This window comes from Bos indicus, chromosome 2 (genome assembly GCF_029378745.1).
Source record: "Bos indicus isolate NIAB-ARS_2022 breed Sahiwal x Tharparkar chromosome 2, NIAB-ARS_B.indTharparkar_mat_pri_1.0, whole genome shotgun sequence".
Taxonomy (NCBI): domain Eukaryota; kingdom Metazoa; phylum Chordata; class Mammalia; order Artiodactyla; family Bovidae; genus Bos; species Bos indicus.
Window position 1 is genome coordinate 71,221,058 of NC_091761.1, and position 16,052 is coordinate 71,237,109.

Here is a 16,052-nt window from a genome sequence, read left to right on the forward strand (position 1 = left end):
GACCTTGAGGTTTGAGTGGCCCACACTCCATGGTGTTAAAGAAGTGTATGCAGAGGGAACACAGAAAGACTTCAGAGTCAAGAGACAAGGGTTCCAAACCTAGGACTGCTACTACTCACCAGTCCTGGGCAAATCACTTGAGTTCTGTGTGACCCTAGGCAAATCACTAAACTTCTCTGGGAGCTTCAGATTCCTCATCTGTAAAATGGAGATAATATCCACCGTGCAGGCTTTTTGGAAGAGCAGATGTGGTATCAGGTAGAGTATCTAGACAATGCCTGGCCCTTAGAAGACACTCAGTCCTTGTTAATTTTCTCCGTCTTCACCCTCTACCCCACTATCCACTGTTCAGCCTGAGTCAGCAGTCTGAGACTGTTCCATACTATGAAGTATGAGGCATGAGGTAGCTGCTAGAACAATTAGGCCTCTTCTCGGTTTCATTAATGGAGTGCTGTGGAACAGCAAGCCACATTGGAATGTCTGGAGTGTTCCAGGCCTGGGTATGTTATTTGAAGAGGAACATTAATGAACTGGAGCATTTCCGGAGGGGGGTGGCCATGTCATCTGAAGAGTGCATTAAAATACTTGAGTGCACCACATCCTGAAGGAAACAAACTTAGGGAAGAAGGGTATTAAAATGATTGATGTATAAAAGAGTAAGACTGAATCGTAAGCTCCAGAAAGGGCAGAAGTTATCAGAAAGTAGATTTGACTCAGAGGGACCAAAATTCTTCTGACAGCAAAGGGGACTTTTTACAGGTTAGCTACCATGTGACACTGCCCTTCCCCACTGAGGTGACTGCAATTCCAGAAGCCAGGAGCCACCTCTCAGGAATGAGTGCGGGGAAGCAAGAGGGCAGCAGGTTGCATTGGGTTAATGGTTCCTAGCCTTTAGGATTTCAAAGAGTAGTGAAATGTCAAAAATCTGGAGACTGATGTGCCATCCCTAGGATCTTGCCATGTGCGGGACACACCTCAGAGCTGAGGGTATCAGCTCACTCAGGAGACACCTGGTTTTGCAGTCCTGGGTCAGGAGCAGTGGGTCACCCTGTGGCAGCGCGAGGAGGCATGGATGACAAGTGTGGAGGGTCCAAGTTGAGTATCCCATGCTGTCCTGTGGCTGGGTTACTGTCTGCCAGGTGACCCTCCGGACATCCCAGCCAGCTCTGCCTTTGTCTTCAAGATCTGACCCCAAAAGAGCCCTGTTCCCCCGAAGCCAGACATGACCTCAGTGCCCTCAACCTCTGTAACACCTGCCCCCAGAGGGCTAGGGGTCCAGAAGGAAGCCTTGCTGCCATCAGTCCTGGATGAGGCTACCTGTCTCTTTGCTGTGTGTCCTGACTGGGTCCTGTCCTTCTCCATCCTCTACATTAGGAGACAGCAGACATTTTCCATAAAGGGACACACAGCAAACATGTAAGCTTAAACATTCCATCTCTTTTGCAACTATTCAATTCAGCCCCTGCAATGCAAATGGATGTGGCTGTGTTTCAATAAAACTTTACTTGCAAAAGCAGGTGGTAGGCTGGATTTGGCCCAAGGGCCGTAGTTTTCGAACCTCTGCTCCGGGTAAAGAAAGTCAGCTTTATGTACCCACGTGGCAGCTTTGCCTGGTCTTTCTGCTAATCTGAGTCCACTGTTCGCAACTGGTGCATGCCAAGTCAGGAAGTTGCAAAAAGACAATCAGTAAATACATACTTTCACAATCATTTGATTAAAAGATAAAAAGACATTTTCACACTCAGAAAGGATGATTCAATTCTCAGCATAAAAGACTAAGTTTGTGGGGAACTCCTTGGCAGGGCAGTGGTTAGGACTCCACACTTTCACTGCCAAGGGCCCAGGTTCAATTTCTGGTTGAGGAACTAAGATCCCACAAGCCACACAGCCAAAAAGAAAAAAGACAAAGCCTGTGCTTGTCTGTGGTCTGGCATCAGGGACCAGTATATCCCATGGTCTGGAAAAACTTATACCAATCTTAGGGATTCTAATATTTTTTTACATGAGCTAAAGTTATAGTAGGTCTTTTTTTTTTTTTTTTTTACTATTTTTGGGCAATTAATTTTCTCAGTTAAGTCCAGAACTTTGCATTTATCTTGGTTAAATCTCTGCGCCTTCTCTGGCATTTTAGAGTTTCAACCCAGCCATGAATATCATAGTTCTGGCCCTGGCCTTTGTTTTTATCCAGCTGACTAATGTTAGCCAACAGTTCTTAAGTGTGGCTTCAACAGAGAAAACTCACAAATCCAAAAGCTCTTTAGGGTTCTCAGTAATTCCTAAGGGTATAAAAGGGTTCTGAGGCCAAAAAATTTGAGAACTGCTGGTTCAAGCCATGCATGTGTCCCATCCCTCTGCCAGGAAAGGTGCAGAGGTGGACAGGCTCAAGTCACATTGGGTCAGTGAGATGTGAGAACGGGCTTACGGGCTGTTTGCATATGAAGCTTTTTTGAAGTTAGCCAGAGAGGTCAGGCTGTCCCTCCTCCTGGACAAGCAGGCCTGGGAATCTGTGGCTGCCGTCATCGGCACACACATGACAACAGGATCCCAGCCCCGGGATAAGTCACCAGGCTAGCAGGAAGAGAGATAGAAAAATCCTCGTCCTGAGTGGCTTTGGGGTGCTGCTTCATTACAAGCGCCCAATGCCCATCCCCTGCATCCTAGTTATATGAGCCACATTAGCTTATGAAGCCCCTTGGAAGTTTCTGTCACTTGCAGCCTACGCATCCTTCTGAACCTCCATCCTGCCATCCATTATACATGTGATCCTTCTGAATCTTATGGACTTTACAAATGTGATCCACATAAGCCTCCTGTCTTCACATAGGTCAGAGACAGAGACGGAAGTCTACAAAGGTCTGGGCCCATCCACTGGCCCTCTAAGACCATGCGTAATCCCTATTAAATTATTCCACCTGGATCTGAAGACCTCGCATATCTTCCCTAATTGGATGATAAGCCCTGGGAGAGAAGGAACTCCATCCCCCACTACCATCCCCCATCCAATCTCCTTCAGGAAGGACTCTGAACCGAATGGCCTCTTCAGGGCGCCCACACGCCAGCCTCCTCTCTTAAACCAGGTCTGCCTGCAGCTGCATGCTCCTGCCTCCTGGAGCCTGAGTCTCCTCTGAGAAGGGACCTTTGTGAGCAGGTGCTGTGGCTTCTCACCCTTCCCAGCACTTCCAGGGCTCACTCTGCTCCTCCTGACGAGCTCAGGACTATTACTCACCCCATTTTCCAGATGAAGAAACTGACCCACAGAGAGGCTACATCCTCCCCACCCCCACCAAGGCCACAGGGCAAGTTCAGACTCATTACTGGCCCAAGCAGTTAGCCCCAGTCACTGCGTTTTGGGTTTCATGCCAACCTGGCCGCGGCGTCCCCACGGTACATGGCAGTTCTCACTGTGCCACGGTCCTCAGGGACATCCCCTCGAGGCTGGTGGGCCAGGACAGAGAGCTGGGAGGGTGTGGGGCTAAGAAGGGCAGCCCCGGGTCACCTGACCTAGCCCTGGGCCAGCTTCACTCTATCTCCCCAGGCACCTCCACCCCACAGGGAGGCATGGCAGGCTTACCCGCTTCTCGTTGGAGGAGTCATTCACATTGACCCCACAGGCCAGGTCAGGTCTGGGGAAGGTTTCTGACCAGCCGCCCTGTGTGCAGTTCCGGAACATGGAACCTGTGGGGACCAAGCATCCTGTGGTGAGCGGAGGGACGGACTGATGGCCAGGTTTCTGGGTGCCTTGCCCACCTTAGTTACAGGTGGAGGGAGCTTCCTTCTGTCACTCTGTCCGTTTCTCCGAACCACACAGGGCAGCTCCAGTTGCTCAGTTCACCCTTGAAGGCTTTGAAAGAGTCAGTCCGGAAAAGTGGCAGGAAAGGTGTAGGCAGACAGCCCGAGTGGGGATGCACGTGTGCACGCGAGACACAGAGCCGCGGTTCTGAATCACTTGACCTGCAAACCTGGTGGGCCCTGAACCGTTAGCCCCCCTGCCTCTGAGCACTGCTTATCTCCCCCGGGGTCCCCACTGCCTCACCCACACCCCGCGCCCCACACGCCCTGTGCCAGGCACCAGGCTCCACAACAAGGGAGGTGACTGACACATGTCCCAGGCCCCAGGCCCAGCACAACTTCCAGGGTCACTGCTCAGCTACCTGGGTGCCCCTCAGAGAATAATAAAACCTTCCTCTGGCAGGCATGGCAATGCCTCCAATGATGAGAGAGGCCGTATGCAGTGCTTAAGAACAGCAGGTTACACACCCCAAACCAAACAACACTGACCTCACACTAATGACCGTGTGTTTATTCAGTTATAAAACCTCATGTTCTACTATAACAATACACAGTTGTTGCTATATGCCAGGCACTGCTCTAAGCATGTGAGCGGTATTAACTCATTCAATCCTAACAAGACTATGAGGTCGGCACTGTTACTTTTATAGTAAAAGGTATTGTGACATGAAAATCCTACACCTGTTTTATAGCTAGGAGAACTGAGGCACGCGGTGGTTAAAGAACTTGCTCAAGACCACACTCCCATTAACGTAGAACACAGGATTTGACCCCCGGGGCTCAGGCCTATATTCTTAGCTGCAGGCTTTGTGCTAATCCCTTTCTTACTCTGCTCTTCTGCTCCCAGGCCCTGAAAAGTGAAAGTCACTCAGTCTTTGCAGCTGACTCTTTGCAACCCCATGGGTTGGAATTCTCCAGGACAGAATACTGGAGTGGGTAGCCTTTCCCTTCTCCAGGGGATCTTCCCAACCCAGGGATCAAACCCAGGTCTCCTGCATTGCAGGCGGATTCTTTACTAACTGAGCTATCAGGGACAGCCATCTAATGGGTGAGTGCGCCAGAGAAATCTGCCCGGTTGGTAACTTTTTACAGGCTCCTGGTTCTACTCCTGCGCTAAGAAGTTCTATTTATTTATTTATTTGGCCGTGCAGCATGCAGGATCTTCGTTTCCTAACCAGGGATCAAACCCGTTCCAGGGAAGTCCCAGAAGTTCTACTTTATATATAACTTCACACCCTGCTCCCCAGTGTCTGAAAATCAGCAGAGCTAACACACATAACCTCCCAGGGAGCCTCTCTTCGGTGCTTCTCTGTACTATAAACCACAAGATCACTGCAGCCCTCTCTGTCTCTCAAGCCTGCAGTGTGCACCTCTCACACGGAAGTGACCGTGGCTCCCCTGCCTCCCCTCCCAGAGATTCCAGGGGCTCCCTAGAGCCTGCCTCCCCAGAGCCCTTGCTCATCAAACATCTGTAGGCTGGCTGGCTAGGAGAACAAATGAGGGAGGAGGAAGAGCCCGCTCTAAACGTTTTCACAAGGGAAGAGGGAAGAGCTTACCCAGGAGGAGCTTTTTAGAGCAAGAGCCTGAAGACTGGGGTAGAAGAGCTGCCAAGCCAAGACAGAAGTCTGGGGAAGCTGTGCGGGGAGCTTCCCTGCCTGCAGTGACTGGCTCGGCTGCATCCTCCACGTTGGGCTACCAAGGGGGGCCAAGTTCCAGTCCCCAGGTCTGGCCGCTGCAGGGGGCTGACCCCAGCTCTGAACAAAGGAGTCCTGCCGCTCCTTTTGCGCCAGTCAATATCCTGTCAGGCTCCCCAGCCACCCGAGCTGGGCCTGGTGTGTTTCTCTCTGACTGGCCCCATGGTCTAGGCCACTGTCTCTCAGGGTTTAGGACCAAACAGATTCCACTCAGCTGGAGAAACATGGTGGCCATTTCTAGAACTAGCCACTATGTTAAACTGCTGATCCTAATGGCACTCCTCTGAGGGAGGTTTTGCTGGCCTATCTCACAGATAAGAAAACCAAGGCCCAGAATTGGGCAACAGAGCCCAGCCACAATGTGGGCCGTCATTGTCCCACCCTCCTTCCTGCCCCCTCCCTGAAATCCCAGAGGCAACTCTAGCAGGAGACCGTGGCATTTGGGCTCTAGGCATGCCAGGTCTATGACAGCTCAGGAGACCTGGAGCACGGGTCAAGAATCTGAGTTTGAAACCCAGCACTGGCTCTTGGTTGCTGCATGCCCTTATGTGTGTCACTTTTCTGTACCAAATAGGAATAACCACCTACACTGCAGGACGGGGCAGGAAACCCAGGCTGGTGCTGGACACAGAGAGGGCGCCATAGGGCTACTTCCCTTCTGCCTCTGGCCTTTCTAAATTAGACCAGAAATGGTGGGGCCTGGAGTCTTGGAATTCAGGAGATGAGTGGAAGCTTTCTGTTATTAAATCAAGCAAGCTAGGTTGTCAGAGAGAAAAAAATGGTGGTCAAAGGGCGGCTGGTTGGACAAGAAACTGAAATAAAAGCACACTTACTCCCTGGAATCCAGAAGTGGTTATCAGACAGTTTATCCCTGGAGGCTGGACTGTCTGTCTGGACGCCTCTCCTCATTGACCCAGCAGGATTCCCACGACAACACTGCATGAGATGCAGGCCAGGTGCCCTCTGCTGACATGGCTCTTAGTAGAACCACAGAGGAGACAAGGGGTGGGCTCCCATGGGCTCCCATCCACTCCCCCTGAGTTTAATTCCTAATATGTCAGGGGTTCTGACCCAGGTTCAGGTCAGTAAACACTTCAAGGGTCCCCAAAAGTACAGTCAGTATTTTTGTGCAAATGTGTGTTTGTGTGTGCATGCACACGCTAGCAGTCCAGGGAAGAGCCAGGTCAAAGCTTTTATCTGACTCTCAAAAGCCTCATCAGGTTAGGAATCTCTGCTGCTATAAGGCTCCCATCCCCCATCAAGACAGAAGGGAAAGAAAGCCAAGGCCTGACCCCACTCAGGAAGTGTGCTTTTAAAGAAGAAATACTGGAAGATCAGGGCCCTCTTAAGAATCAAAGGAATGCATCCTAGATGGAATATTCTAGGCTCCAGCACAGACACACAAGTATCTGGGTACATAATCTAGCCTGTGGTTTCCCAGCCACACAGACACCCATTCTGCCTGGGCCCATGTATTAGGTGCCCTGAGAAACAGTTGTTTATTCTACTTTTTTTCTTCTTTCAAAAGGAAGAGTCTGAAGCACCAGCTTGTTCTCACTGGACACCTTCCTTTCTTGGGGTGGGGTGCCCTGGAACCCTCGAGACACTATTGAAGAGACTTTCTTCAGACTCCAGACCCAAGGTGGATTTATGGGCAGAGAGCAGGTAGAGGACAAAATGTTCTCGGTAACTTGAGGCTGGACTGGTCCTGACCTATGGTTCTGGGCTGGCCAATTCCCTAGGCCCGCAGCTGGGTACGAGCACAGTAGGCCCCAGGCTGAGATGATCCCTGCCGACCCTCATCCCCCAACCGTGCCCTGGCTCCCTAGCATGGAACTCAGGGGGCAGCGCTTCTGTGAGACCGTGCAGGTGGGAGGATCCTGCAGCCCCACAGCGACACTGGGTGGCCAAGAGAAGAAACTGCAGCCCCTGTCTCTCCGCCTCCCAGCTGTGAACCTGAAGCCAAGGCTAAACTGCTCTCAGACCTTGTTATTTTCACTCTTTAAGCCAAGTGGAGAGAAAAGGTCTGTGGTTTGCAGGGGTTTTGTGACAACTGAAGTTTAAATCTGTAAAAATGCCTAGTACATGACAGGGTTTTGTCCAGCGTTAGTCCCTGTTAGTCCCTAAGTGTTCCCTATCTGAGACAACTTCCTCACTTCCTCGTCTGAAATTAAGGAAATCCTTATAAACTACAGCTTTGCTCGGGTGAGAGATCCCCCAGGAGACCAGAAGCTTCCAGAGAGGGCAGAGTTCATCAGCAGAGCCTAGTAGAGAGGGCACAGAGGAAGTAAGTGTCCTGGAAGGCTAGCCCAGGCTAAGTGGGACCCAGACACGAGGGCTGGAGCGAAGGCCCTGGGTGCTAAGGGACCAGAAATGTGCAAGGAAGGAGGGTAGCCCCTCAATGGGAACATAGGGCAGAGAGGAACAGGCCTGGCCCCCTTTACCCCTTCCCTGGTACTTGGCCCCCTGGACCCTTGCTTGGCACTGACAACTCAGCCCACCCCACACACCCCCAAGCAAGGCTTCCAGTCGCCAGCAAGGACCACTCCCATCCTTCCTTTCACTCTCGTCCCCAGAGATGTCTTGGCCTGGTGCCTCCAGGCCAAGGCCCACCCGGAGGGCTGCCCCACAGCTGCCCAGTTGGGCCCCCAGGCTGAGTTGTTACCATTCCTGCCCACGAGCATCCAGAGGAACCGCGGGCATGCCACTTCCACTGTCTGTCCCAGTGCAGAGGATGGCCAGCAGCTGGTGTTGTCCCATAGCCCCCTGCAGCCTGCCGAGAAGAGCAGCAGCATCAGACAGTGTCTCAACGTGGACACAGCCCCCCCACCCCCACAGCCTGGCACATCCCCAGCACCTGTGCCTGGTGTCGCCCCCCCAACATCCCTCCCAAGGATAATCTGGTCTCAATGCAACACAAAGCTGAACTTATGGTGAACAGCTAGTATATATCTGTCCTTATAGACACTGAATTTGAGGTTGTTTCCTCTTTGTTTTGTTTGGCTGCTAGGAAGCTCAGAGCCAGATCAGTGGCCCACTTCCGGTAACTGAAAGACTCTGACGTGAAAAAAATTACTGGATGTCTATAATGCAAAACTAGGCGCTGTCTTAAGCATGGCCTTCTGGTTTACCTGATTCTGAGGTTCTCTGGCCTTTTGTGTCTTTGAGCTATTTCACAACTCTATAAATTGTAGCTAACTGATGGCCATGCTAATGAGTCCTGTCCAAAGGCATTTGGGATCCACATTTCTGTCATTTTCTTTGCATTTGCATGACTATCAATTCTCTAAAATTTAAATGAAATTGTTTTCAGCCAGTTTTGCATCTATTTGCCTTATATATACAGTACTTTGAATTCTCCTGTGAACCAGTGGTTAATGTATTACTGGTTCTCTCATTACTTAAGTACAATGCTTGGCAGGTATACTCTGTTAAAAATTATCATTTAACATAACAATTCTTCCACAGTAGATCCCAGGGGAAGAAAATCAGAGAAACTGCTCCTGTGACAGACTTCTGGGGGCCCATGCCACCTGGGAGGATATCACCCAGGAAGGTCTGGAGCACACTGGAAAGAGAGGTGAACCGTGAGGTCCGCAGTCACCTTGCATCCAGTTTGGGGAACACAAAGCAGAACACACCACCCTGGAGCCCACAACCTTCAGAAAGAACTCAAGATTCTTAAGTCCCAGAGACCTGGGTTCCAATCCTCCTCACCACACCTCGCTGCCCAAGCCCTCAGCTCTTTTGGGGAAACAGATGGCTTCCTTTTGAGGTTGTCCAGGGGAAGAGATAATCTCCACGTGGAAAGCCTGGCACTCACTGGTGCCAGGGAATGGCAGCTCCCTCCCGCCATCCTCCCCAATCCTCTTCCTCACCAAGTCCTTTTCTGTTTCATCCTGGCATTGGGAGGGGGGGACCCAGCTGGGTCCTCTGAACTGCAGGGCAATTTTTAGCTCCAGGGACTGGTGGATAGGTGCAGTCTGAAGGGGTCCCTGGATTACCCAGCTGGCTAATTCCCAGTTTTTATAAAGAGCAAGAGTCTCTTTTCAGGCATGAATAAAACCAGGCTCAAAGTTCCAGCATCCTCCTGGACACTTTTGTTCCCTCCACGTGAAGCCCCCCTGGCGATCTGCCCCACTTTAGAGGTACTGATCCTGCAGTGGACATCTGTGTCACTGCGGAGGTTCTGATAGTCCTGAGTCCCGGGAATCTGCAGGCTAAGACCTCCCTACAGGTGTTCTGTACGTGGTCATTAGGCTTTGCTTTGAGAATCTTCATACTGCATCCCTCCCTTCCTGCTGCAGAAGCCCCTTCTTCTGGGCTCACACCAGCCTTGGGCTCCGGGAACCCATCCAAGATGATTGTGAGAGGCCAGGGGAGGTCATGGCTGGAGGGGGCAGGGCTCCTCCTGGTGCCTGGGTGCAAATGGCTCCCAACTCCGGGCAGTTGATATAAAGAGCAGGAACCAGTCTGATTCATGACCGCCAGAGGCCTGTGCCCACAAGGACGGCGCAAGGCACAGGCACTCAACAAGTGTCTAAGGAAAGGATGAATGCCCAAGTCTCTGGCCCCTGTTCCCCTCCTCGTCACCCACTCCTTGTAAATGGGCTTTCACTGTGATGCCACACATGATTTCTGAATCCCACATCCTCTGCTTGCCAGCTCTGCTTGATGCCAGCAGGAGTCGCTCTGTGCTGTACACACAGGAGAGCATTCAACCCACAACAGTGCTGCAAGGCACCCAAATCTGCCCTCATTTACAACTGAAGCAATAAAGCAAGGAGGTGGGTACCTGGAGTCACCCAGCCAGGAAACGGAAGGGCTGTGAGGTAACTGTTCAGCCAGGCTCCCAGGTGCCACCTCATGGGTTCTGCCTACCTGCTTGTCTCCAGAGGCACCAGCCCCAGTATCTTAGGGAAAGATGCCTGGCTGAGGCAGAGCAGCCCTGGGAGGTTGTGGCCCTGAGCAAGAGGGGAGAGGACAGAGGAGGAGAATGCCACGGGAACTGAGTGGGGCTTAATGGAGCTCCCACAGTGACAGTGGAAGCTTCCAGGGGGCCAAGCACCAGTGTCTGAGTTCTTTGAGGAAAGTGGGCCATATGAACGCCCCCTGGATGTTCCAGAGCCTTCATCCCAACTCTCACAGTGTGCACTGAAAGAGGGTGGGCTGGACCTTCTTTCTTCTTGAACCTCCCCAGGGTACACAGGAAGGTTCTGCACTGTCTGGGCACCGGTCCTCCAGGTTCCCACCATGGACGTGGCTCACCAGGCCCCTGAGTGACTCTCACCTCCCCAGATGCCCTTGGGACAGTGACATGGTCCTGAGAGGCCCTGGACAGAGGGGCATGGTGTGCCTCCACTCCGGCACAGCACCTGGAGGCTGGAGGGTGAGCCCCGCCCAAATTCTGACTTCTGCAGAATTACAACGCAGCCGCCCTTCCTCCTAGAAGCACTGGGGGCGCTGCCCGCTGCGGGAACACGAAGGAGCCTCTTCCTTCACTTTGGGAGAAGTGGCTTCAGGACTGAGGCTGATCAGGTCAGCCAGGGCACTGGCCCGAGTCCCTGAGGCCGGACAACCCAACCCACGTCCGGCTAGCCAGACAGATGGGAAGGGTGCCAGGGCATCTGGCAGGCTTCCTGAGCTGGGTCATGTCAGGTCTGGCCCACAGGGACAATGGCCTGGTGCTGACAGAAAGCAAGGGAGGAGCAGCTGGTGGGGGGGAGGGTGGAGCGAGAGGGACACAGGTCCCCCCACAGCTGGCTTATGCCCATATCCTTCCTATTGGCCAGGGGGAAGAAAAGGCTGGGAAGGGGCTGTCCAGGCTGGCGCTGTACAATGCAGGGGTCAAGTAGGGTCACTGCCCCAAAGCAGAGATGAGGAACCCAGGCCCCAAGAGGCAAAGTGACAGACAGGGTGACAGCAGCTAGGATCCCACCTCCAGGCTGACCGTTGGTGGCAGCAGGCCTGGACGCTAACTCCACATGGTACTGCTCATGTCCCAAGCCCTGTGACATGGCCATCCTCTCCCAGCCTTGGCCTTGCTGTCAGGACAGGTTCAGCACTGGAACAGACCTGGTCCCACATGTGAGGAGCCTGTCTCACTGGTAGGCTCTGGTGGCTGGTACATGGTTGAACACTTTTAATTTTAATAGTTACACCTTTTAAAAAACAAGTTAATATGCATTAAAAGGTTATACAACAAGTATATCACAGCCATGATTTTGTAGTTATTGCTGTTTAGGATGAGGCTAAGTTCAGTCCTGGGTGTTCATTGAAAGGACTGATGCTAAAGCTGATACTCCAATACTTTGGCCACCTCATGCGAAGAGTTGACTCATTGGAAAAGACTCTGATGCTGGGAGGGATTGGGGGCAGGAGGAGAAGGGGACGCCAGGGATGAGATGGCTGGATGGCATCACCGACTCAATGGACGTGAGTTTGAGTGAACTCCGGGAGTTGGTGATGGACAGGGAGGCCTGGCACGCTGCGATTCATGGGGTCGCAAAGAGTCGGACACGACTGAGTGACTGAACTGAACTGACTGAAGTTAAAAAAAAAAGTCAGTTTAAAAAAGAGAACCCTCATGCACTGTTGGTGGGAATGTAAGTTGGTATAGCCACTGGGGAAAACAGTGGAGCTTCCTCAAAAAAATTAAAATAGAGCCACCAAATGATCCAGCAATCTCACTACTGGATACACATCCGAAGGAAATGAAATTCCTGTCTCAAGAGCTATCTGCAGCCCATGTTCACTGCAGCACTGTTGCCACAGCCCAAGCATGGAAGCAACCTTAGTGCCCATCAAAGGATGAATCGGATAAAGAAAATCACGATGAAATATCATTCAGCCGAAATATTTTAAATTCTTTAAAAAGGAAATCCTGCCACGTGTGAAAACACAGATGAACTTAGAAGACATTGTGCTCAGTGAAAAAAGCTAGACACAGAAAGACAAATACTGTTATCATCTCACTGGTATGCGGAATCCAAAAAAGTTAACCTCATAGAAGCAGAGAATAGAACCGGTGGTTACCAGGGGCGGGTGCTGGGGGGAAGACGGAGAGGTTGGTCAAAGATTACAGAGTTGGAGTTATATATGATGGTGGTGGTTTAGTTGCTAAGTCGTGTCTGACTCTTGCAACCCCCATGGACCGTAGCCTACCAGGCTCTTCTATCCATGGAGTTCTCCAAGCAAGAACACTGGAGTGGGTTGCCATTTCCTTCTCCAGGGGATCTTCCTGACCCAGGGATTGAACTCAGGTCTCCTGCATTGCAGGCAGATTCTTTACTGACTGAGACACCAGGGAAGCCATATATGATGAGTAAGTCTAAGATCTAATGCACAGCATGATGAAAAAAAAGAGTCAACCCATTGATATAAAGGAAAAAAATACTATGGAGACCACAGTACAGATGGTGCCTGGTGCAGGTGGGCTGGAAGGCCTATGGCCGGGGGAGCAGGGAACAGAGTGGCCTCCTGGCTGCTTGCAGGGACCCCGTTTGCACTGCTCCAGGGTGTGAATGGAGGGCCTTGGACCCCACACCCTACAGGCTCCTGCTCCGAGTGAGGGATGGCTGCACAGGTGGAGCATGAAAGAGAGGTGGCATGGCATCCTGGTCTGGCCTCCCCTGGGCTCTAGCACAAAACTGGGGTCACCGGGTTAGGGGAGGGCTAGGAGTTTTAGACCCAGAGCTGCAAAGCTCAGTGCCTGAGTCGGGGTTGAGGGAGACCCATGAGGTAAGAGATGGAGGAGTTTTGTAAGTAGATCTACTGTCACTGAGCCACTAGGGAGGGCAGGGCTGCTGTGAGGCAAGCAGGGCCCAGGGACTCCCCTGACCCTCTACCATCTCTGAGGTCACCTGTCAACACTGACCACCTGGCTGGAGGGGATGGGAGGGAAGACTGGGGAAAGTTCAAGTAGGGAAACAAAGCATCAGGCCACTAACGCCATGTGGGCAGCAGGGGGTGCCTGCCCAGTGCCCGCGGCAGAGCGTGGGGTCCTGGGCTGAGGTGAAGTGTGGTGGGGATAGAGTGAGCTCTGAACACACCACTTACATGTATGATCCCCACCTTCGTCATCTATAAAATTGGTCTCATTTATAAAATAATGCCCCCTTAGAATTTTGGTGGGAAGTAAATGATGTGTGTGTGCAGTGGATCTTTTTTTCCTCCTGGCATTTTTTTCCCTTTTTTCTCTCCTTCCTTCTCAGACTACTGGTTCACAGCCTCCCAGAAGGAGGAAAACTTACAATCTCCCTGACCTGTTTCCAAAGGTCCCCCAGGGCAGGAGGATAAAGAGGAATTCTGGTGCAATCATAATTCTTGAGAAAATCATAATTTTGATTTTCTTGATTGCAAGAAAACCTTGCAATCATAATTCTGAAAAAACAGAAACAGAGCAAGACTTCACTCAGACTAGGGAGACAAGAGTGATGTGATGAGAAGGGAACAGAAGGTTCCTGAAAGAAGCTCAAGGGCCCTGCTGCCCATTTGCCCCAGACAGTGGGAAAACCCAGAGGGGAAATGGCTATGGGGACACATCCAGACAAGCACAACCAACAGCCGGTTTCCTGGCTTCATCAAGCCCCCTCTGCCTTCCTCAGCCCACTCCAAGGGCACCCTAAGGAGGTCTCTTCGGCCGTGCAAATGACCTGACCTACAGTATTTAGGTCGGGAACTGTTTTGCCCTGTGTGTGATGGCTGGACCACACACAGAGGTGGTCAGGGTGGGGTCAGAGGAACTGGAGGCCCAGGAGGCAAAGGCATTAAAAAGCACAGCACAGGAGGCAGGCACAACAGAGTGTCTGGGGTGCTTCTCTTTAAACCGAGAAGCACAAGCTATTTGTTCCTTGGGATGAACTATCTTGGGGAGTAGTGAGCTCTCCACTACTGCAGAATCCAAGCAGAGAGGGTCATGCAGTTAGGAGGCTGCACTGGATGAGATACAGACCCTCTGAGTGGGAGGCTGGGTGCTGCTTCCCTGGGGCAGGTTGGTTCTTCTCCCTCCAAGAGGCTTGCCCAAGCAAGTGCTTCTGAGCTTGTGAGCACGGATCCTGAGCCTCCTCCTCCCCAGACTGTACAGACTGCCCTGGCCCCACAGAGCCCTCCTCAACCACCCACAAGCTCTTCCTCCTCCAGCTGAAACGCTTCCTTTCACGCTATCTCTCACTCAAATTAGACATTAATTGGCACCAACAGTCTCTCTCTTCCTCTATTTTTTTTTTTCTCAAATGCAAATCTTCTTGGGGAGAGTGAGAATATCAGTCACTCACAGTTCAGTCTGGATCGCAAAATAAACAATCCTCAGGATTTGCAGTCAAAAGATGTGGGCTGAGAGTCCTCTTTCAGCACTGGGTGATCCTGTGCCTCTAAGAGCCTCAACTTCCTCATCTGTGAAGTGGGATGGTAATCATACTTAACTGCATGGGTTGCTTTAAGAACTAAAAAAAAAAAAATGTCTAAAGTGCTACATAAATGTAAGTTTCTTGTTTCTGAAAAATGAGCCAAGGTCAGCTGTGGCAAAGAAAGGATAGGGAGAGGTGAGCTCTGGGTAGGGTGAGGGTTGTCCCAGGGTGTTTGTCTGCCAGAGGCCATCAGGGGCCAGGAGAATCCAGAAAAGGACCTGGAACGTTTGTTAGAGAAACTGCATTAAAGGCCAGCATGTAAGACACACTGATACATGCCACTACATGAATGAACCTTGGAAACATTAGTGAAAGGAGATAGACTCAAAGGTCACGGACTCCATTCGTACACAATGAACAGAGTCAGTGAATGCACAGAGACAGGGAGTGGATGTACAGTTGCCAGGGGTAGGGCAGAGGGAGGAGGGAGATGAGGAGCGATGGGTACAGTTTTTATTTTGGGGTGATGAGATGAGAATGCTCGGGGCTATATAGAGGTGGTGGTTGCCCTGTGAATGCACCAAATGCTATTGAACTGTTCAATAAGACGGTTAATATCATGTGAATTTCACCTCAATAAAAAGGCACACTGACCCCCTAACCCTTTAGAAGGCAGCCCATGTTCTTTGGGAGTGGGGAGCCCACTGGCAAAGAGAAGAGGAAAAGGGGATGGTGAGTCCCCACTCTGAAGGCAAGGACATGAAGACCCAGAGAGGATCGGGGTCTTGCCCAAGGTCACACAGCCCCTAAGTGACAGAGCAGTGCACCTGCCCAGGTCTGTCCAACCACTAAGCCCACACCTTTCCTGCCACCTCTCTGTCTCTAGAACATTCCTCCCTAGGGTGAGGCAGAGCCCTGCCACCAGCCAGCTCTGAGGGGGTATCAGCTTCTGAAAACAGAGTAATAAATAGCCCAGTAAGGCAGGCCATGCAGCTATTAGGGTGACCCTGAAATGCTCCCAGGAAATGCTGGGAAGGCCTTGGTCACCTAGCCCAGAATAGCTGAGGAGTTAATTTTTTATCTGTGATAAGTGTGCCGAGTTTGGTGACAGCTTGGTGAGTGGCGTTTCCTGTGCCTCTCTTAGCATTCAAACATTAACCTCCTCCCCAGGGAAGACCAGTCAGCTTAACCATTAACCCTGTACCCCCAGCAGAGAATCTGC

General features: G+C 51.5%; 1 protein-coding gene across 2 annotated transcripts in view; it reads right to left on the reverse strand.

Moving 5' to 3' along the window:
- SCTR (secretin receptor) overlaps positions 1-16,052 on the reverse strand; it is a 75,080-nt gene that overhangs the window by 29,686 nt on the left and 29,342 nt on the right. Inside the window, exons 3-4 of one of the 2 annotated variants that reach the window (XM_070768920.1) lie at positions 8,149-8,256; positions 3,572-3,675 (exon numbers count right to left, since the gene is read on the reverse strand). In XM_070768920.1, the coding sequence (XP_070625021.1) occupies positions 3,572-3,675; positions 8,149-8,256 (212 nt within the window). The remainder of the gene's footprint in view (positions 1-3,571; positions 3,676-8,148; positions 8,257-16,052) is intronic. The other variant, XM_070768921.1, reaches the window with a different exon arrangement.